General features: G+C 39.4%; 1 protein-coding gene across 1 annotated transcript; it reads right to left on the minus strand.

Annotated features, from left to right (window-relative positions):
- Window positions 1–2,435: 2,435 nt before the first annotated feature.
- LOC126474048 (titin homolog) lies at window positions 2,436–21,222 on the minus strand. Its single transcript, XM_050101459.1, has 4 exons — window positions 20,997–21,222; window positions 15,895–16,037; window positions 15,596–15,800; window positions 2,436–5,565 (listed from the first exon to the last, which is right to left on the minus strand). Exons 1-4 carry the CDS (start codon window positions 21,179–21,181, stop codon window positions 2,793–2,795), a joined length of 3,306 nt encoding a protein of 1,101 aa, XP_049957416.1. The 5' UTR covers window positions 21,182–21,222; the 3' UTR covers window positions 2,436–2,792.
- Window positions 21,223–23,463: the final 2,241 nt, after the last annotated feature.

Raw genomic sequence — 23,463 nt, forward strand, 5'->3', positions numbered from 1 at the left:
TCCAAGCATGGGACGAAGTTCGTTGTACTGGTTGACTGTGGCCCTCGGCCGCTGCTGCTCCCAGGACAGGACCAGACTCGAACCTGCGCCCTCCTGGACGCCGTGCCACAACTTGCCGCTAGTGGTGCTTGCCGGTTGGCAACACCCGCCACTGTCCCTAACGCTGTTTCAGTGCTGCTGCGCCTCCTGCAGCGTACGCTTCACCCGGACCCCAGTACACCAGGTGGGAAGCGAACTTGGTCCATCCTGGACACACTGCAGACCGCTGTCACTGCCCTCCTTCAGGCAGACCGTGCAATCTCCAAGTACCCGGCTGCCATTTCGTTCCACCCCGGTGTTGCGTTACTGGAGGCGGAATACAGCCCAAACAAGTACATAGAAATGAAGTACAAGTTTACACAGAATATTTAACACATTGCTGCCAGACTGGCCCCTATAAGCATAGACCAGCACAGGTCCCACCCGAGTCTCGACTGACCTGGCACACTCCTCAAGCTAAAAGTGCCTGACTGTTTATACTGCTTTTCCCCTCGCTTCTGACGTAGTGTCTACCTATTTTTAAATCCCAGTTTAAGCATCAGAAGTGTTGCCAGGAAATACAGACTAAAAAAGGACTTGTTAGTTCCTCTTCTCAAAGATCAAGAAGATGACGAAGCTTTTATGATTTGGTTAAAGACAAAATGGAGTGACTTGCTATAAACGGCACTGCAAAATGTATTTACAATCTTGATGAGACCAGTTCCACCTAGATCCTACTGCAACAACAGAAACATTTGATGACAGCTGAAATGAGGTTTTTAAAGTGGTTATGTTGGGATATGTTTTGGTGACCACTGAAAGAACAAGATTATGATGTTGCAAAATCCTTCTTGTTTTTTGGGCTAATCAAGACAGAGTTAATTGACCTGTTTAATATTAAAGCCATTTATGATGTGAACACAATTCTAATGTCAAAAAGTATCTCAAAGAACTCTTCGGAGTGTGGAAACATTAAATTGTGGTTCTGAAATACTATTTTTCTGTTTTATACTCATTTTATCTTTTTATACTCATTGTTTCACAAGTGCCTGATAAATACCTCAATCTAGTGTTTTGGCTGTACATATTTTGTCTTGCAGTTACTGCAATTGATACTCGAAACGATCCTTTAAAAAATGCAGGAAGTAGCTGTCTGAAAATTACTCCACGAATGGTGTTATTTTCAGACACTTTTTTTTTAGTATCTTGTGTGTTTTAATAGTGTCAAATTTTCTCCTGATAATCATTAAGTCATGTGAGGACATCACACAAAGTATTAGAAAAAAACGATTGGTATCAGAGTTACATTTCAGTCTAAAAATAACCCAAGGCTACCCTACATGAATGAGATCATCTCCTGATTTACTGTTGCTAGGGTTGTTTCACTTGCTAATCAAAACACTATTGTCAGCTAGGGGAGAGAGGGTGAGTGTGGAGTGGCAGAAAGTACACGAGTTTCAATGCTACTCTTTTCAGTACAGCTCCTATTAATCTACTGACATGAACTTGATGGGAGTCATTGCTTTTCTTCCCTTTTATTTTTCACACAACACACTTCCTTTACACACAGAGCTTCACTTTGATGATAATCATTTTGGTGCTTGGTAGAGCACCAATGTGATAATACAGGAAAAAGTAGTGTTTGTACTTACCAGGAACAGTAAAAATGTTTGATATCTATTTCCAATGATATATCAATCTCTATACTGATCTGTATCAAAATATGTAGATACTCAAAACTTTGACAAATTCTCGACTCTGTCCACAGACCCTCATGGACCCATCTGTACTGTCTTGTCTGTCATGTTATCCTCCACCAATGGCATCATTGGATGTGGTATGGAGCAGTGTGGGCAGTTCAGCACACAGCTCTCTCAGCCATTGTCAGTTTTTGTGGCCTCGAGCCACTGTTACTCAGTCAAGTAGGTTCTCAATTGGCATCACGAGGCTTAAATGCATCCCATTTGAGTCCTCCCATGGAAAAATCCCTGGCACTACTGGGAGTAGTGAGAATGAGGGTAGACAAGGATCTATGTCTTATCAGCAGGACTAAACATTTTGCCTCCTGAAGATAAATAAAGGCCAGTAATCTTGTCTCACAATTCATTAGCTTTGTCAACTGAGTTTTCAATAATGGAAATTCTGGGATGCGCGCGCGCGCGCGCGCGCGCGCGCGCGCGCACACACACACACACACACACACACACACACACACACACACACACACACACACACACACAATAAATTCCCATGGCCACGCTAGAGCATATTTGGGTGGGTGGGTGTGCCTCATGTGTGTACTTTTGCTAGGAAAAGAGCAAGAGCTCAAAAGCTACTGTGAAAACTGTTTTCTGCTCCACGTCTCTGTGCTCCACACATTAGTCTGATATATGTGAGTGACTGCCTTTCAACTGAAATACTACAAAAAATACTTTTATTACACAGATCTTCACAGTTACCGAAGTACATAATAATATACATATGTACAAAATGCTGTGTTTCACCAAAACTGATACAAAATAAAATATTGTGTTGGATCTGGCAATCATGAGCACACTACAGCATAGTGCAAGTGGAAGTTAAGTAGAATCTGAACAAATTTTGCCACTTTGAATCACATTACTCTCCACCTCTCATTCTACACAGCAATTATTTGTGTGATTACAGTAAAGGATGCACAATCTGCTATGAGATATACATTCACTACAAATCAGAATTAGTGATGGTTCTCTCATTACATACACAGTCTCACATAATAACAAAGCTTTTATTCATCACAGTGATCTCCTCTTCACAAATTCTTCCAAAAGCCTCTCTGCCATTGCTCCGGGTGATTCTTCTCTTTGGGAATTTCCCCCACTGTTGTCACTTTCAGGAAACGACATAACATTCCTTTTCTTTGGACTGTCCTTTTTCTTGATTTTAACTGGGGTTTTAGTCACTGGTCTGGAGTTGCTTGCTTCAGTCTCTGTAGTACTCTTTCTTCTAGGTGTCTTTCCTGAAATTTTAGCTTGCACTGTAACAGGACTTCCTTCTCCCAAATTATTTCTATTCCTATCAAGTACTTGCTCTCCAGCTTGGGCTGTGGAAATACTAGAGAGTTTTTCAGCAGAAGGTTTGAAGTAAGCTGTAGCATCCAGCTGCTGCATATTATCTACTTCTCTAACAGCACTTTTCATTCCTTTAAGTTTGTTGCTCTCCTTTCTTTTGTGACTCTTCTTGGATTTTGAGCTGTCTAGCTCACTATCTGACACAGTATCCTCCTGTTTACTTTTTCGCCTTGCCTTGACTACTGAAGAACCTAATGGTTTATGACTTTCATCTTTCATGGAAAGATCTTCTTTATTCCCATATTCTAACTTTTTGATCATATCAGCAAGAATTTTCATCCTTTCAGCTTCCAATGAGCCATCTTCTCTTAAAGGTCCTATACTGTCAGTTTCATGTCCCAAAGGTTGAGAAACAGGACTTTCTTTTTCCTTCTTGATCCTATGTTTGACAGTCAGATGACTACCACCTTCCTCAGTATCCACCATTTTCTTTCTTTTAGGTGTCTTTGGTAGGATTTTGGCCTGCTCTTTTACATGTCCTCTATCTTTGGGAAATTCTGCACTGTACATGCGATGAGCATCTCTTTTGCTGTCTCTAATTGTTAAATTAACTGAATCTTTTTCAGCAGATGTTGCTGACAAACTCAAACCACTGTCAGGGCTACATGTTCGATCAGAATTTTTTATAGTCTGGCTGGAGAACTGATTAATTGCAGCTACTCGCTTGTGTTTGGGAGATCTTTCTGATGATGGAGTTCTATTTAATTTGAGAATATTTTTTAACACATTATCCTCATCTGAATTGTTCCCTTCCTCTGATGTATTTTCACTCCGTACCGAGCTAGATGTTAAACTTTTCCTGGTAATGGAAGATTTAATATTTGTCATGTATTCAAATAGTCTATTGGACATTTGTGTTTTTCCAGATTCTCCACACTGAGCAACCATCTGATTATAGCTATTATTTCCATAATCTTGATTATCACAACTGTCATTAATGTTACTATCTGTTTTCATTGTTCTCTTAGGTTCATTTCCAATACTATTTTTCTTCTTTGCAGATAAATGACTCTCCTTCTTGTTGATTTTCACTTTACTTTCTACAGGTGACTCCAAAACACTTTTTGACAGTTGTTTACTAGACTTACCAGCACTCTCTCTCATCTTATTTTTGTGTTCTGTTTCTTGCATATCAGTTACTGATTTGTTACTTGAGTTTAGATGTGTAGTTGCACCTTTCGTCTGATTTTCTATGTCTGAGCAAGGTAAGTTGCTTTCTTGGTGATACGAAACACAATGGCTTCCAGAAAATTGACAATCCTCTGAAATTCTTTTACCTGGACTCTGCTGAGTCGAACTAAGCCTCTTCTCTTTCTTTAATTTTTTTACTTTTACAGGGACATCATCACTTTGAACAGCAGGACTACTTTCTTTCTCCTTCTTTGCGTGTTTTGCTTTCAAAATAGGAGAATGCATGAGTGAAAAAGGGGCCATTGACTCTGATAAATTTGTTGGTTTGAAACCTGAGTGACTTTCTGTGCTACTAGTAAAAGAAAACTTGTTCTCTTTGTTGGTTTTGTGTTCAACAGGAGTTGATGTTATAAGTTCAGTTGTCACAAGTGGTTTCACTTTCTTACATAATTTTTTTAAATGTTCTTGGCTGAATTGCATTTTCGATATCAGATCTTCAGGAGTGTTATTAACATATGGACTAGTAGTTTCTTCACTCAACTCTGCAGATAATTCTCCCGTAACGTCCCTTTTATTTTTCTTCTTTCTCTTCTTGCCCTGATTTGTAATTTCTTTTGATGTATCTATGCTAAAATCATCTTCAACAGGTTCATCAGCATTAGCTATTTCAATGACATGTTTTTCTTTCTTGCTCTTCTTCTTTTTATGTTTTACACCTTCATTTTGTGTACTGACAGTATGATTTTCATCATCATCATCATCATCATGAAATGCTTCACCATATTTTCTCTTTTTCTTCTCCAAATTAACAGTACTATTTAAATGATCAAATTCTGATAAATGACAAGAGCTATCAATTTGTTTTTTACTGAGTAAGATCTTTTCCTCATATTGTTGTTGCTCTTCCTCTTGTTGATTTTGGTACAAAGTGCCCCTATCATTGTCTAGCCTATATGTCTGCTCTTCCTGTTTTATTGGATCAATCTGGTCAGCATTTTTCCTTTTCTTCTTCTTGGGTGTTTTCAGGAGACTGCCAGATTCGTTATGCCCCTCATCATCCTTCTCATGAATACTATCGTATTTTTCATGCTTCACAAATACTGAGTCTTGGACATTTCCTCCACTTTCTAAATCTTCATACTTCTTATGTTTCTTTTTCTTTTTGTGTTCTGTTGTGGGTACAGATGCATGAGTGTCTTCATGCTGCTCCAGAAATCCATTACATTTACTAAAGGGAGCAAAAATTTCTTCCTTTTCTGTGGTCTTTTGCTCATCAAATATCTCACTGGGAGGGCCGGACAATGACCTGTAGTGAGAGAGAGAAGGATCACTATGGAGAGACGACATAAAAATTTTAGACTGCACAAGAGCCAATAACAAATAATGATGTTCCCACTTTCTGACATATGCAATTATAAAATACCAAATTAATGCTATGAAATATTTCATACTGTTAATCTTTGTCTGCTACACCTTGACAAAAATAATTATTGGCCAAATAATAATCTATCATGCGTCAGTAACTACATTGTTCATTAGTTTTTCTGGGCAAAGGAAAAGAAACAAGCAATGTTCTGGTTTTATCAGGCAAAGCATGTGTGCAGAATGCTACACGTACTGTCTGATGTAACCACATGTTTTTCCATAACGGGTATGAATGAAGTCATCTTACAAATTGCACTACTATTTACTTATAACAAGAAAAGAAACACAATCCTACTCCTACTTACAATTTCTAAATTGAATATAGCTGCAAGATAAATAGTAATTACAAAATTTGTGAAACATACATCCATTCTGCCATATAAACGGCCCATACAGAAATAAATCAAGATAAACCTGTAATGGGGGGGGGGGGGGGGGGGGAGGAAGGATTTGGGGAGAGAGAAAAATACTTCACTCTGCTTGACAGTTATATGGGTATGTTAGCATCCATACTGTGTTTAAAGTCTATGTACAACAAGCATATTCATCCAAAGTGACTTGCATGAAAACACAAATGGCAATCACAGACATATATTAACAATAGTCGATAAAGAAGGTGAACGTACAAGCCAAGAACAATATGAGAAAAATAGTTCTGGGAAATGGAAATATAAAAATAAAATACAAGAGTAGCTGTCGCCACAGCGAAAGAAACTACATGTTGACGAAATAGTTCACAGGTGAAGGTCTGCACGGGCACATTGCTTTGGTAAGCGACCACATTACTGTCCACAGCTGCACTGATGAACTGACTGTTTAGGGGTCAGCTTGCTGCTTTTATCTCTTCTCCCCTCCCCCCCCCCCCCCCCCCTCTCCCTCCAACCTGCCGCTCTATCCATTACCTGCTCCCAGTGTCTCCCTCCACCTTCCTCCTGCCAACACATTGTTCTGCCCTTGGCTTGTGCCCAGGGACACATGCTGGTGGCATATATGCTGTTACTCCACCCATGCCCAAACTTAGTTCATTGAGGAATATCTCCTTCCGCTTCTTAATCAGACTAAGTGTGTGTTCCTAGGCCACTATCAAGATTGATCAGAGGTTCCCTTCCTCAAATTTTGACAGATTCTTTAACGAAACAGTCCCAAAAGTTAAATGTCTGTGTCAGAATCTTAGTGTGTTCGTAATCCATTTTGTGTACTTCCGATAAACAATGTTCCATCACTACTGACTTGCTAGGCTGCTGCAGTATGGCATACTGTCAGTGTTCTTGGCAACAATCTTCAGCAGTACATACCATTTGACTGTCACATTACAAGGGTATCTTATAGATCTCAGGTTTTCATAATCAATAATGTCTTTGATACTACGAAGGAGTTTTCATGTTTTAGCTGGTGGGTGGAAGACTATCTTCACTTGATGTTTGCAGAGAATTTGTCCTGTCTTTCCAGATAATGCACCACAAAATGGAATAAACACAATGGCCACATCCTCATGAGTTTCTCTTCTGTTCCTGCCAGTTGTACAGTTTGTGTAGGACGCAGTGCTCTCTGAATTTGCCACTCTGTGTGGCTGCACTTATGGACAATCATCCTCAGATGTTCAAGTTCTTGTTTGAGACTTCTACTGTCATTTTTTGAGCACTGCATTCTTCTGCATTGTACGGTGGCAGCTGTCTGCATTTGGATATATGAAGTGTGGGAGGAAAGTAATACAACTTATTTTTTTATCTATCTAAATTTTTATTTTCTTCAAACAGCAACATCACTCCCTTCAAAGTAGTTCCATTTGGCAGCTATATACTGGTGGAATTGTTTTTCCCCATCTTGGTAGGCTTCTATTGGTAGGACCTTTAACATGTTGGTCACATTCTTTAGAATGTTCTCCTGAGTCCCAAAATGACATCCTTTTAAGGAGTTTTCCAATTTTGGAAAAGAAAAAAGTCACAAGGACTCACATCAGGTGAACAGGGGGAGGGGGGGGGGGGGGGCAGTGGGTCAACAGGAACGCCTTTTGAGGTAAAAAATTCCGTGATGGAACTGACTGTGTGACATGAGGCGTTGTCATGATGCAGCATCAACTTGTCTGCAATATATATCCAGGCTCACGTAATTCATCCTTTTACTGAGCCTTTCAAGGATATCTTTGTAAAACACTTGGTTGATAGTTTGTCTTTGAGGAACAGATTCTTTATGCACAATACCCCTTACTGTCAAAAAAAGAAAATCAGCATTGTTTTGATCTTCGATTTGCTGATCGAGCGTTTTTCGGTTGAGATGTCTCAGTGTGCCACTCCTCACTTGGCCAATCTGTCTTAGGATCATATTAAAAAAATCCAAGATTCATCAACTACAATGCACAAGTTTCTTCAATCATCATTTTGCTCAGCATTTTTGCACAAAACTTTCACATATGCATATCTTTGGTCAAAATTTGAGGTATGGTGAAAGTGTTTAAGTGGTCACCCATCATCCTTACTGTTAAATGTTGGTCTGATCTTACAAGAGCAAAAACACGTTTGGATCTTTTCAAAGTTGAAGGTCTCCCTGAGAGAAGTTCATCTTCAATGTGTTCTCAGCTTTCCAAAAATGAGCTGTTCCAGCAAAAAACACATGCTCTTGATAGGAAATGTTAGTGGAAACTAGGATGAGGAACACACCGGTCTCCACAAGTAGAGCAAAACAGCATTGCCAGATCGCTCACAGTGTTCTCAGGCTCGTTACTTTTCTCACATATCTTATATGTCACTGTATGTTTTCTTCTGGCATATGTTGTGGCGCAATGTGCCATCTGCTCGTCTCTTCACCACAACATCCAGAAAGGGGAGCATCCAATCACTTTGACTTCCATGGCAAAATTGATGTTCTGGTATATAAAACTGAAATTTATGAGAAAGTCATTCAACTTGTCTCTTCCATTTGGACATAAGTTGAAAGTGTTGTCTACATACTGGAAAAACAGGTAGATTTCCATTGGGCCGATTCCAAAACTTATTCCTCAAAATGTTCCATGTACACATTGGCAACAACTAGTGAAAGTGTACTCTCCATGGTTACTCCTTCCATATGCTCAATATAACCACCATCAAAATGAAAGTATGTCAATGTCAAGACAAGCCTAAAAAGGTTGGTCATCTGTATGTTAATTCTGGACAATAAGTTCCAAGGATTCTCGTAAAGGCATTCTGGTGAAAAGAGAAACAATGTTGAAGCTCACCAGGATGTCAACATCTTACGCTTAAGATAAATTTCACACAGTTGCGAATACGATGTGAAAACTTTCCGATGTAAGCTATTTAGTGAGAGAGTATGTTGGGGCATCAATGTTGTGAACAGTAGGACATAAAGGCACCCCACCTTTGTGAACCTTCAGATGCCCAGGAAGTCTTGGCAGAACTGGTACTCTCTGTCACAGTTTCTTAATACTTAGTCTGGCAAGCCAGTTTCTTTGGGATGCGCCATAGTCTTCCTCTACACCCTCTTCTTTGGTTCAGAGTCTTCTAGTAGACTCCACATCTTCACAATGTAATCTTGGTGTGATAGGACAACAGTTGCTTTGCCTTTGTCAGTTGGTGAGAACTCATCATCTGGATCTTCTCTTAGTTTCCATATAGTTGCCATCTACCTGTTAGAGATTTTTTTAAATTTCTTTTTTTTTTTTTTTTGTGTGTCTGAGCATAACAGGTTTCAGAACATACTTCTTCACCTGCTTCAGATGAAAGATGATGATGATGATGATGATCATCATGGTAGATACGGATTTAGGAGTGAAATCAAAATTGAGGCCTTTCTTAAGAATGGAAACCATGTGTCATCCAGCTGCTTGGCCGTAAGATTGATGGCAGTCTTGCTGGGAGCACCAGAAGGTTGTCTCTCTGATATACATTCAAATTTTGCTATTTGACATGCAGAGTTCAGTGTGGGCTATTGGACGCTATCAGTCTATTCCCACAACCAGAGAATGAACTGGCTGGCCTGTTGTAGATGTAATTTGAATAGTTCTCCAATAGTTGAGTCCAGCAACCTATGACTTCAGCATACTGTTTCCCATACCATGGCTAGGCTGGCAGGTTTCTTGATTTTACTGGCAGCTACTGATGAGTGAATGTGATGCATTATCTCTCAACAAAGTTCAGCACCACACGTTCTTCATGGAATCTCATAGGGAATGCAAGGCAATCAGCAAACAACTTCTCAGGTGTTTCAGCTTGTCAAGTTTTATTGTGCTGCGAAACATTTGCCACCTTAGCTGAGTGGTCAGCTTGACTGTATGCCAGCAAGGAGAATGGGTTTGATTACTGGCCGAAGGAGAATGGGTTTGATTCCTCGCCGGATCAGATATTTTCTCTGCCACAGTGGCATAAAATAAGAAGACTTGCACCAGATGGCCAAATTCTCTGAAAGGAGACTCCCAGCAAAATATGCCTTACCCACATTTCATTTTCCCCCCATATAGGTATATTATGTGATTCTGCCACCCACCAGTTACAACACATGTACTGCTTGGTTGTGAGAAAGACAATCACACGCTATGGAAATCTGGGGTCTATCTGATACCCTGTCAATGTGGCAAGACATACGTAAGACAGACGGTGTGCTCTGCTGAAGTTCGTTTCTGAAAACACCAAGAGTGCACCAAACTGCAAAAGCCTAACAAGGCAGCAGTCGTGGAACATTGCCTATTGGAAATATGCAGAATGGATTGCAATCTTACCAAGGTTGACACAGATGTCTAACTTCTGGGCCTGTCTCATTCAAGAATCTATCAAGATTCAAGTAAAGGAACTGCTGATCAATTGTGATAGTGGCTACATCCTTAGTAAGGCCTGAGAACTGCATTTTGTCCGATTAAGAAAGGAAGGAGATTGCCATAATGAATTGACTTCAGAAGCAGGCAGAGCAACAGCAGAGGTGCCACCAGCATACTTCCCTGGCTGCAAATGGAGAATGTGTCAGCGGGAGGAGGGGGAAAGGAGACGTTGGCTGACAGGTCAGAGGTCGGGAGGGAAAGAGATAAAACTTGCCAACTGCTAAGTCATCTGTTCATCAGTGCACCTGATGATGGCAACATGGTCAGTTACTAAACTATTGTGCCCATTAGACCCTGCTATCGGGCTGCTCATTATGAACTATTTTGTTGTGAATTACACTGGAAGGTGGTGATGAATTACAGCTGTCATGCTGATTGCCCATTAAGCTATCAAGTGCATCCAGACAAGGATTAAAGATTAGGGTTTAATGTTCCATTAGCAAATAGATCATCACAGATGAACTGAAGCTCTGATAAAACAGGGAATCAACTGTAGCGTTTGCAATGGAATCATTCCAGCATTTGACAGAGCAGTTTAGCAAAAACACTGAAACCCTAAATCTGGACAGTAGTACAGAGATAGACTGATTTAATTTTTGTTCAATCATCTATTTCTATCATGAAAGTCACGAACACATTTTATCGAAATATGAAACCCTATAATGAAAAGGGCAATGTACTTGAGGACAATATTATGGAAATGGAAGAGGATGTAGATGAAGATGAAATGCGAGATATGATATTGCGTGAAGAGTTCGACAGAGCACTGAAAGGCCTGAGTCGAAACAAGGACCTGGGAGTAGACAACATTCCATTAGAACTACTGACAGCCTTGGGAGAGCCAGTCCTGACAAAACTCTACCATCTGGTGAGCAAAATGTATGAGACAGGCTAAATACCCTCAGACTTCAAGAAGAATATAATAATTCTGATCCCAAAGAACGCAGGTGCTGACAGATGTGAAAATTTCCGAACAATCAGTTTAATAAGTCAAAGATGCAAAATACTAACGCGAATTCTTTACAGATGAATGGAAAAACTGGCAGAAGCTGACCTCGGCGAAGATCAGTTTGGATTCCGTAGAAATATTGGAACATGTGAGGCAATACTGACCCTACGACTTATCTTAGAAGCTAGATTAAGGAAAGGCAAAACTACGTTTCTAGCATTTGTAGACTTAGAGAAAGCTTTTGACAATGTTGACTGGAATACTCTCTTTCAAATTCTGAAGGTGGCAGGGGTAAAATACAGGGAGCAAAAGGCTATTTACAATTTGTGCAGAAACCAGATGGCAGTTATAAGAGTCGAGGGGCATGAAAGGGAAGCAGTGGTTGGGAAGGGAGTGAGACAGGGTTGTAGCCTATCCCCGATGTTATTCAATCTGTATATTGAGCAAGCAGTGAAGGAAACGAAAGAAAAATTCGGAGTAGGTATTAAAATCCATGGAGAAGAAATAAAAACTTCGAGGTTTGCCGATGACATTGTAATTCTGTCAGAGACATCAAAGGACTTGGAAGAGCAGTTGAACGGAATGGACAGTGTCTTGAATGGAGGGTAATAGATGAACATCAACAAAAACAAAACAAGGATAATGGAATGTAGTCAAATTAAGTTGGGTGATGCTGAGGGAATTAGATTAGGAAATGAGACACTTAAAGTAGTAAAGGAGTTTTGCTATTTGGGGAGCAAAATAACTGATGATGGTCGAAGTAGAGAGGATATAAAATGTAGACTGGCAATGGCAAGGAAAGCGTTTCTGAAGAAGAGAAATTTGTTAACAACGAGTATATATTTGAGTGTCGGGAAGTCGTTTCTGAAAGTATTTGTATGGAGCGTAGCCATGTATGGAAGTGAAACATGGACGATAACTAGTTTGGACAAGAAGAGAATAGAAGCTTTCGGAATGTGGTGTTACAGAAGAATGCTGAAGATTAGATGGGTACATCATATATCTAATGAGGAGGTATTGAATAGGATTGGGGAGAAGAGAAGTTTGTGGCACAACTTGACTAGAAGAAGGGATTGGTTGGTAGGACATGTTCTGAGGCATCAAGGGATCACCAATTTAGTATTGGAGGCCAGAGTTCAGGGTAAAAATCATAGAGGGAGACCAAGAGATGAATACACTGAACAGATTCAGAAGGATGTAGGTTGCAGTAGGTACTGGGAGATGATGAAGCTTGCACAGGATAGAGTAGCATGGAGAGCTGCATCAAACCAGTCTCAGGACTGAAGACCACAACAACAACAACATCTGTGAGTACCGGGCGTGAGTCGTGCTTCGGTAGCTCAGATGGTAGAGCACTTGCCCGCGAAAGGCAAAGGTCCCGAGTTTGAGTCTCAGTCGGGCACACAGTTTTAATCTGCCAGGAAGTTTCATATCAGCGCAAACTCCGCTGCAGACTGAAAATCTCATTCTGGAAACATCCCCCCAGGCTGTGGCTAAGCCATGTCTCCGCAATATCCTTTCTTTCAGGAGTGCTAGTTCTGCAAGGTTCGCAGGAGAGCTTCTGTAAAGTTTGGAAGGTAGGAGACGAGGTACTGGCACAAGTAAATCTGTGAGTACCGGGCGTGAGTCGTGCTTCGGTAAATCAGATGGTAGAGCACATGCCCGCGAAAGGCAAAGGTCCCGAGTTCGAGTCAAAAGTCGGGCACACAGTTTTAATCTGCCAGGAAGTTTCATATCAGCGCACACTCCGCTGCAGAGTGAAAATCTCATTCTGGAAACATCCCCCAGGCTGTGGCTAAGCCATGTCTCCGCAATATCCTTTCTTTCAGGAGTGCTAGTTCTGCAAGGTTCGCAGGAGAGCTTCTGTAAAGTTTGGAAGGTAGGAGACGAGGTACTGGCACAAGTAAATCTGTGAGTACCGGGCGTGAGTCATGCTTCGGTAGCTCAGATGGTAGAGCGCATGCCCGCGAAAGGCAAAGGTCCCGAGTTCGAATCTCAGTCGGGCACACAGTTTTAATCTGCCAGGAAGTTTCATATCAGCGCACACTCCGCTGCAGAGTGAAAATCTCATTCTGGAAACATCCCCCAGGCTGTGGCTAAGCCATGTCTCCGCAATATCCTTTCTTTCAGGAGTGCTAGTTCTGCAAGGTTCGCAGGAGAGCTTCTGTAAAGTTTGGAAGGTAGGAGACGAGGTACTGGCACAAGTAAATCTGTGAGTACCGGGCGTGAGTCGTGCTTCGGTAGCTCAGATGGTAGAGCACTTGCCCGCGAAAGGCAAAGGTCCCGAGTTCGAGTCTCAGTCGGGCACACAGTTTTAATCTGCCAGGAAGTTTCATATCAGTGCACACTCCGCTACAGACTGAAAATCTCATTCTGGAAACATCCCCCAGGCTGTGGCTAAGCCATGTCTCCGCAATATCCTTTCTTTCAGGAGTGCTAGTTCTGCAAGGTTCGCAGGGGAGCTTCTGTAAAGTTTGGAAGGTAGGAGACGAGGTACTGGCACAAGTAAATCTGTGAGTACCGGGCGTGAGTCGTGCTTCGGTAGCTCAGATGGTAGAGCACTTGCCCGCGAAAGGCAAAGGTCCCGAGTTCGAGTCTCAGTCGGGCACACAGTTTTAATCTGCCAGGAAGTTTCATATCAGCGCACACTCCGCTGCAGAGTGAAAATCTCATTCTGGAAACATCCCCCAGGCTGTGGCTAAGCCATGTCTCCGCAATATCCTTTCTTTCAGGAGTGCTAGTTCTGCAAGGTTCGCAGGAGAGCTTCTGTAAAGTTTGGAAGGTAGGAGACGAGGTACTGGCAGAAGTAAATCTGTGAGTACTGGGCGTGAGTCGTGCTTCGGTAGCTCAGATGGTAGAGCACTTGCCCGCGAAAGGCAAAGGTCCCGAGTTCGAGTCTCGGTCGGGCACACAGTTTTAATCTGCCAGGAAGTTTCATATCAGCGCACACTCCGCTGCAGAGTGAAAATCTCATTCTGGTTCCTGCCACTTAAATCTATACTCTATGTTAACAAATTTCTCTTCTTCAGAAACGCTTTCCTTGCCATTGCCAGTCTACATTTGATATCCTCTCTACTTCGACCATCATCAGTTATTTTGCTCCCCAAATAGCAAATCTCCTTTACTACTTTAAGTGTCTCATTTCCTAATCTAATTCCCTCAGCATCACCCAACTTAATTTGACTACATTCCATTATCCTTGTTTTGCTTTATCCAGACTGTTATATGAAGCAAAATACAGGATATTGGACAACAATAAAATGGAAATGAAGTAATTGGAAATATCCCATGGGGCAGAAGATGTAAATTGTGATAAAAAAACTACTACATACTATAGATGTTCAGTTGTACTGGAAGGAAAGAGCGAGTGAGGGAGTTGGAGAAGCATACAGTATGATCTCTCTCTCTCTTTCTCTCTTTGCTTTTCTTGGCATGACTGAATACTGGTGTGATTTCAGGTGCTCAGCCGACTTCTTGCCTCCATATTCCAGGAGAAAATGGACTCAGCAGCTCAACTGACCAATCGAAAACACATCATTAATTACACATATGGTAATTACTGTGAGCTGAATATACAACTAACTAGGGTTTATCCTGAAAATGCTCAACACAGATCTCATGTATTGCAGAAATCCTCAAAGTCTTTTCTAAATGTTTACAAATAAATGCTAATACAAAATTAATCATATGACAGCAGGAAAGTCCAATAAACTTGTTTCACAGAATACATACTGAGTTGATGTGCCAAGCTATCATGTCCTATATGAGTACTATATCTGTAAGCTTTTAAATATTTTGGAAAAGTACTGATTTTTACAATGGCTGTATGCCACTTTCTTAAAACTAGCAATTTTCCTCAAACAACAGACCATCGTCACTTACAAAAATTACAGGATGACCTTGTTAAAATAATGTTAAAAATATTTTTACAAATAAGTGTTAATAAAGTGTAGCAGTCGTATCAATTAGGTTACAATGCGTAAAAAATAAAAATAAATATATAAAAACTTTATCAAAAACAAACAGAGAGCGAGTGGGGTGAGAGAGAGAGAGAATAAAACACTACAGCTATGGAACCCACTACCTCTACACCTGAAATAGCATGTTACATGAGCATTCATTTTGTTTGTTTCCTTAATATTTGCAATTACTTACCCCACATCAAGCAAACAGCCTAACATATATGGAAGGCTACCAGTAAGGTCCAACGATTCTACTCTAAAAGTGACTTCCTGTCCAATTTCAACATAATATCCTTGCCAGTCTCCATCTGTTTCACATTCTGGTCTAGGTATAGACACGTTGAATGCCTTGTGCACAAGACATCCAACATGATCTGCACTTCTTTTATTCACAATACCTGCATACAACAAATAATGTAATATTATTCAGCAACAAATAATTTAATAAGCAATATAATAAGCAGCAGGATTACATGAAAACAAAATAATTACCACGTAGAACACATCCTACTTCAGGCCTAAACAGATAAAAATCAGCTTGGATAGTAAGGTAAAGTCGAGAATCATCGTATAACACATTTGCAATATTCTTCACAATTTTTATGTTCTTGTAGCTCAAAAGTATTCCTTTCAACCTGAAAATAAGTACTAATGAGAGCACACATTTCAGTATTTCATAAAGTATCAACACAAATATATTATTTACACCAATCTGCAGTGTGAATGTCAGTAAGTGCTCCTGTACAGAATCAGTAAGGAGACGTGAGGTAACTGGGCGATAATTTCACAACATGAACTTAATTAATCCTTTTTATTTTAAAGACAGACATTTCTTATGTTTTATTTAAAATAGTCTTTAACATAGTGTTTTATTTTAGAACAATTTGTTCACACTGAAATTTTCTCTGAGTGTCTGAGTTAAAGAAAAAATCAAACAAAAAATTTTTTTCAAGTGGGCCTAGTTATTTCAAGATACTCCATATAAGTAGTGTTATTCTGATTTGGGATATCTTTGCCTACTGATGAACATAATTAACTTACACAGAAAGATCACACTTACTTCAATAATTGTGTTATTACCAGTATCAAAGAAATTGCAGACAGACAGTTGTTTATAGCAACATGATGTCGGGGTGGTATAAGACATGTGATGTGATGCAGCAGGTTCAAGATGGTTGCAAATTGGAAATTTGTGGTAAGTACTATGGGACCAAACTGCTGAGGTCATCAGTCACTATGCTTACACACTACTTAAACTAACTAACACTAAGGACAACACACACACCCATGCCCAAGTGTGGACTCGAATCTCCGACACGGTGAGCCCCACGAACCGTGGCAAGGCGTCTCAGAACGCATGGCTACTCCGCGCGGCCGAGATGGTTGCATTGTGTTCCTGAGCTACACAGATCAATTTATTTTATTATCGATTTACTTGAAACGTAGGTTGTGTATCCACCATACATCAATTATGCTGGCTTCTATGAGCCAATATTCTTTGAAAATACAAATTCTTGAAAATCCCAGTTGAAAATCTTCATCCAACTATGTTCATTTTCTGACATTGCAGTCTGTGCAGGTACTCTGTTGATCCAGTTTTCCATTAGCTACATTTCCCTTAGCCAAACAAAACATTTGGCATCATTTCATTATCTGCTGATGAACACAATAAGACTAGTGTTTCCTCATCCAGAAGAACCCATCTTATGTTTGCGCTACGTGCCAAATGCTCCAAAAACTCTGGTTTAAAGGAGTCATGAAAAAAATGAGGTTTAATCGCAGTTATATATGTGTTCTAGCTTTCCCGGCATATTTAGTTCCATCACAGTGGCAGCAAGCTTTTAAAAAGTCATAAATTACCGATAAGTTGGTCTGATCAAAATGAAGATGTTCAATACTGCGAGGTGTCTTTATAAAAAGCAAGTGCCTATTCCTGATGAAAAAAGCATTCCATGCCTAGTCATTGATGTTCGAATTGTGACTGAAGTTTGTTTAGTTTAATATAACACTCAATGGTATTCAATCTTCTGATTCTCAGCCCAAATCCAGTTTTGTCTATTGTTTGATTACATCTGCCAGTTGTCCTTCACCTTTTGAAGATAGATATGATAACATGACCACCGCCATTGCCTCCTTGTGGTGTGTGCCCCTTCCCTTGTTTATCATTAAAGTAATGTTTTAAGGTGGGGTGAGGGATGTTGCAGAAATGTCTTATTTCCATTTTTCACAATATCTAGTGCATGCATCAGGTCTCCAGCACTGTTAGTAAGTTCAGCTCACTTTGAGTTTTTCTCCCGTATATCAACACAATGACCTATGCTGGATAAAAGTTGTGTTAATTTTATTACTAAGGTTATCCTTAAATTAATTTTAATCCACATTTACTAACTGCAGTAGAGCTAAATAAATTACTTTTTTAAATGTGGTAACTAGGCTATGAGGGTCAACTGGTCCCACATAGCCCAGGTGCCCCATTTCATAAATCTATAGATGACAAGTCAGCCATGCATGCTAGCAATATAAAATTATCTGAAGAGTCAGAAACAAACATTCATGTGAAAACTATTCTGTCTAGCCTGTATTGGGGGGATGTGGAGGGGGAAACCTGGGGAAATGTGAATGTGACACACACTACAAGGGTCTCATACAAACTTAATTATTTATAATATAGATAGTTCATCCATCCTACGAATCGAGAATCTTCCCATCCTAGGAATAAAGAATCTTGATGATTTTTGCCATTACTGATATCAGTAGTGGTAAGATATCAGCCTTAGGAATTCCAAGACTTTCCCGAATGTTTTAATTTTAAGTTTTCAGTTTGAAAGTTTGTCTACTTTTACATTCACTATTGTAAATTTTCATTTATTTTATTAATTTTGGTTTTATATTAACACACTATGCTAAATGGCTATCTCAGGCATTAAGTTTGTCTGCTCTTGCCCCTACTGTGGTTACCGGTAAGACCTGACAAAAGTCTCCAGAAACAAAAATGGTACAGTCGGACTATTGGGCTATTGTTACACAAATGTCAAATTGTTCTGTGGAATACTTCAATGGAGTTTTACAGGACGTAAGAACCTCATACCAAACAAGGGAAGTGCAATGCTGCATCAATTACCAGTGTTAGTTTGCTTTGAAACATTGCAGATGCTGCATGTATCATAGGCACAGACTGTCACAGAATGTTTCGGAAGCAGAATGAGTGGTTCATCAAGGTCCTGCAATGCTAGTGCCGGAGATACATAATAGGGCAGCATTATGCCTATCACGACTACATGGCAAAGGCATCGTTTTCACAGCAGCAGGTGACTTCACTTAATTGTAATTCAGCCAATTAGAATGAAATATTTGTAAATCATACACACAAATCTTCCTTATTAACCCTTTAACTTCTCTGAACGTGTTAACGTGCGTGCCTTTGTACTTGTCCGTGTGTGTTCTGAATGTGTTTACACGGGCCATGTGTCTGTTCAGAGTACCAGGTAGAAGGACTGGTTGCACGTGAAAACACGTTCAGAGCACACAGGGACAGGTACAAAGGTGTGCGCATTAACACGTCCAGAGCAGTTAAAGGGTTAATCACCCCATCAATTACTGAAAACCAGATCAATATCTCTCAGTATTTCCCAAGATTTTTAATGGATTACAAACACAATGTAAGTTTGTTATGGCAAAAAAATATGTTTATGTGGTTTAGTTCATATAACGACCATATCTTTTGACTGCACCAAGTTCGAAGCTTAAATTTTTTACGCAGCCAAGGGACCATACACCTTATAAATTTCAACAAGCCTCGACTCGTTCCTGAGAAAACTAGGTCTTCACAGGCAGTCAGACAGACAATGAAGTGATTCTTAGGTTTTATTTTGACCAACTGAGTAATGTAACCCTAAAAATAAAAACAGAGTTAAAATCTTGCACAGAACCATGTTGTTATGGAGTAAAACAATTGAAAACTTTACAGTCTAGATATGCCTGGCAAATGCTTTTGGATGAGATCCTGTGTATTGTTTTAAAGACAAAACACTTAATTCTGCTCTGGCAACACCATCAGAATTAAATATCCATCTCCTCCTTGGGGAAGATACTGTGATCCAGGTACCTTAAACTTCCTATATCTTTCAGACTTCAGAATAACTTTTTGCATGGGTTCACTAACATAAATTGTAACACAGTTTGTAAGGTTCTCTTTCTCTCAATTCTTCTATTCTTTTACTTACAATAGTGTTACCAAATGAAGAATACTAATTTCTTTCCATTTTTCAAATTCTTCCTGATCCAAAACAGATGAATTTCTTCTCCCTTTTTTGCAGTGTTCTCTCACAGTAAATCTTGACTGTAAACCTTCAGTTTCTCAGCTCCAGTTATGTTTTAGCACTTTCTACCCCTCACCATCTAAGTGTTTTTGCAGTGCAAAAAAGACCACCCTGCCCTTATTTCCTAATTACCCATTTATACCACAAAAAATTTGTAATGGCGTCTCCAATGTCCTCAAAATAAAAATCATTATGGTCCTAATTAATTTTCTTCCCACAAATCACCCCTTTAAAAGTACTTTACATAAACAGACTACTGAGAGAAACTATATCTTTCACAAAAAAGCATGCTTAGCTATACAAAATCTCCATCATTAACTAGACAGAAAATGTAATTTTAATAACATAATGCTAGACTTGGTTCTGCAGCATTAGCACTAGTGATAATTTTATCAGTGAATTGTTCACAAACTTGTTAAGTGGTCTTAAGAAGCTGAAATGCAGTCTAAATAACATAAAACGACCCATAACTAATTATTATGAGACTGGTCATAACGTGCCTAAGAGTTGCAAGAGAGAAATATCAGTGTTCAACTTTACATGACCCTACATACCAACAAGGTCTTTTACCAGAAAACTATGCAGTACCAATCTTCTATGAAATAGAACCTAGACAGGTAAAGCAACATTTGCTCCAAGTAGCTGTAATTTCTGATTTTGGAGCAGAAAGTTCCAGTTCTAGCTACACTTATTCCAGTCATTGATGACATAGGAGAGAATATTTTGAGGCACGTCTACTGTTATACAAGATGCTGTTGTGACAAATAAAGACTGTAGACTAATCTGTTACTAAAACCTATATTAGCATTCACCTTCGTGGTTAGCCAATCCATAAAAAATTATCACATTTCAACCTAAACTAACACATCAGCCTGTAATTAAAAACAAGATTTCAGGGAAAGGGGGAGGAAGGGGAAGCGTCCTAATACCACACACTGTCGAAATTTTTATGGGACATGCACACACTGCAACACTAAAAAAGTGGATAGTAACTTGAATACCACATATCAGTTAACAGATAAATAAATACATTAACGTTCGTTCCACATCAGTGATTAACGTAACTACAATATAATAACGGCAGTAATATTTATAACAACGTCAAAAGTCTAGAGAAAAATCATTTCCATTACACACTTCTTAACCTTCCTGGGTACGTACAGGTACGCTTTTATATCGAGGTAAAAGGGCTGAGGAACAATAGCAATATTTTTATAATGAAACTAAAATCTTCCTTCAATTCTACAGCGAAATAATTTCCAAAACAGTACTTACTCGTGGTCAAACTTGGCTAAGTTTGCATCCAAAACCTCGTGTATAGAACCTTGCAAATCACTTAAGCTGTAAGGTTGGAGAGGTAGTTTTCGGATACTCCTTTGCAGCACAACACGGGCCTTTTCATCCTGTATCAAAGCATTCAACTCCTTCAGCGTAAAGCGTAAAACAGATTTTTTCGACATTATGTTGACCACCAAAAACAATAACAAACAACGGTGTTTCCCGATGCAAACATCTCGAATACGAAGAAACGTCACTAACCTTAAATTATATTCCTTGAAATTTCACAGTGGATCAAAGTTTTATTTCCTAAATTATATTGCCACAATACTCAAAAATCGTAGTAAAACTCAAATAAATACAATTGTGTCATTAATAGGATGAGAGAGATGCTGCAACACTCAAGGCGCTAAAATCTTATTTGGGAGGAGCACAGTTCAGCCACCAGGAACTCTATTAAAAAAGAATAATAATACAACCATTATGAAGAGCATAGCAGAGGGTTCTTCCAAATGAACTCAATAGTAGGGTTTTTTCCTGTGGCTGCTTAAATGCCTCTGTGGGCACTGGAACTGATCTGGTCTCTTCTCCACTGTCCCTACAGAAGCGAACCGATTATATTTTTTGATTTCTCACTTAATGCCTGTTCCCGAATCTTTGAAAGCAGGTTTGCACGGGATTGTTGAAAACTTCGTAACAGATTGGTGTGTTCAGCATTTTCGTGACGCTCTTCTTTTTGTCGAACAAGCAAACCAATGACCATGTGTCCTGCTCTTCTGTCTATACCTTCAAATATACCCTGACAGGCATACTTCCTACTGAGCCCACATACTAGAGCTATGTTCTTGGAGGGAATGGACAAGTGTTTTGTAAGCAATCTCTGCTGCAGGCTGAATGCATTTTCTTTACAGTAGAATTGAATTGATGTATTCACCTTTGAGCATTATACCGGCGTTGTCAAAGTTTACATGCAACTATGATTACAGAAATACTTGATGTTTATACATTAGACTTCACACATTTGTAGGTGACGATACTCATTTTACAGTTGAGTATCTCATGAAAAATGAATCGGTAGGACTGGAATATATTGAACAGTGTGAACCATTGGCAACTGCTCATTTCAGTTTGAGGATCACTAGCTTTCACTGTGATACCGGAGGTGAATATTTGTCAAATGAGATGGAAAACTTCTTTAACTCAGGATCGCTCGCACCTATTGTCGCTCACACTCCTGTGTTACATTTTTTTCTAACAAAGATATTTCTTTACGCTTTTGGCTGTAGGTGCCATACAGAGATAAAATTAGCAAGTAAATTACTTCTTTATTATTACCAAAAATTATAATAACATATGAACATTAGATGAAACATATATTTTGCTGTAGTTTTAAAAATTCAGTATGTAGTGGCTACACACAATTTATCATTACATCACAGCACTTCTCCTAACAGCACTTCGAAACAATGACTGAAATTGAACATCCAGTGTCACCATGAGACCCGTTACACTGAACTGAGTCAATTCCAGCTTCATGTGACGAACAAACATGCCAAGTAAAATCACTCGTTTCTGTATGTTCCTTACGAATGGAAGTGGAACAAAAATGGCAGCGATGCCGTGTGTATCTGTTTTTTTTTCTTTTAGAGCAGTAGTGACATCTTGTTTTTTCTCTTGATTCACTTGCTTCTTCTGCTTTTATTTTCTCCTTCAAGTGTTGTGATTTGCTAGGAATTTGCATACGTTTGATCACATGTGCTTTCGTAAGCACCATACTCAGTTCTGTTAGGACTCTTCTCTTGGCATTAAGTCATTCATATTCATTTTGTATATTATTTGAGCATTTATCGCCCCGATGTTCAGCAAGGTGAAAACAGCCTAAGGAGCTAACAATTTGCTTATTCTTGTAACAGAATATTACGATTTCAGACGGTCGGCAACATCAGCGCCTCCTTTTCTAAGATTGTAAAATGTAATCACTTCAGGTTTATTTGATTCGCCACTCTACACATCTATACTATCGTCTCTCTGCATGGTAGATATCATTAGCACAATCTTTTTCTGTTTCTTGTTCGAAACATATGAGCAAAGAAGACAATTGTTACCTGGCTTCTCTCCAAACGCGAAAATGATGCTTTTTATTGACCTATCCTTTAAAGACAGTAGTTCTGGTGAAATTTCTCTCTTATTAGTCCGGAAAGTACCTACTACTGTGAGTCGATGATTGGTGTATAGTTCGTTAGCGACTGGCATAGATGTAACATAACTGTCCAACGCCACATTCCTGTCTGTGTTTTAAATGGGTCGAATTAATTGTAACATCACATTCCTAGCATCATTAAGCACTTGATACGAACCAGCAGGTTGTTTGCCTGCATATATTTCCTTATTCAGCGTGAAAAAAGATCAAGCACCACATAGGGCATATACTTTTATTCCATATTTTGCTGGGTTATTGGGAATA

Source organism: Schistocerca serialis, chromosome 4 (genome assembly GCF_023864345.2).
Source record: "Schistocerca serialis cubense isolate TAMUIC-IGC-003099 chromosome 4, iqSchSeri2.2, whole genome shotgun sequence".
NCBI lineage: Eukaryota > Metazoa > Arthropoda > Insecta > Orthoptera > Acrididae > Schistocerca > Schistocerca serialis.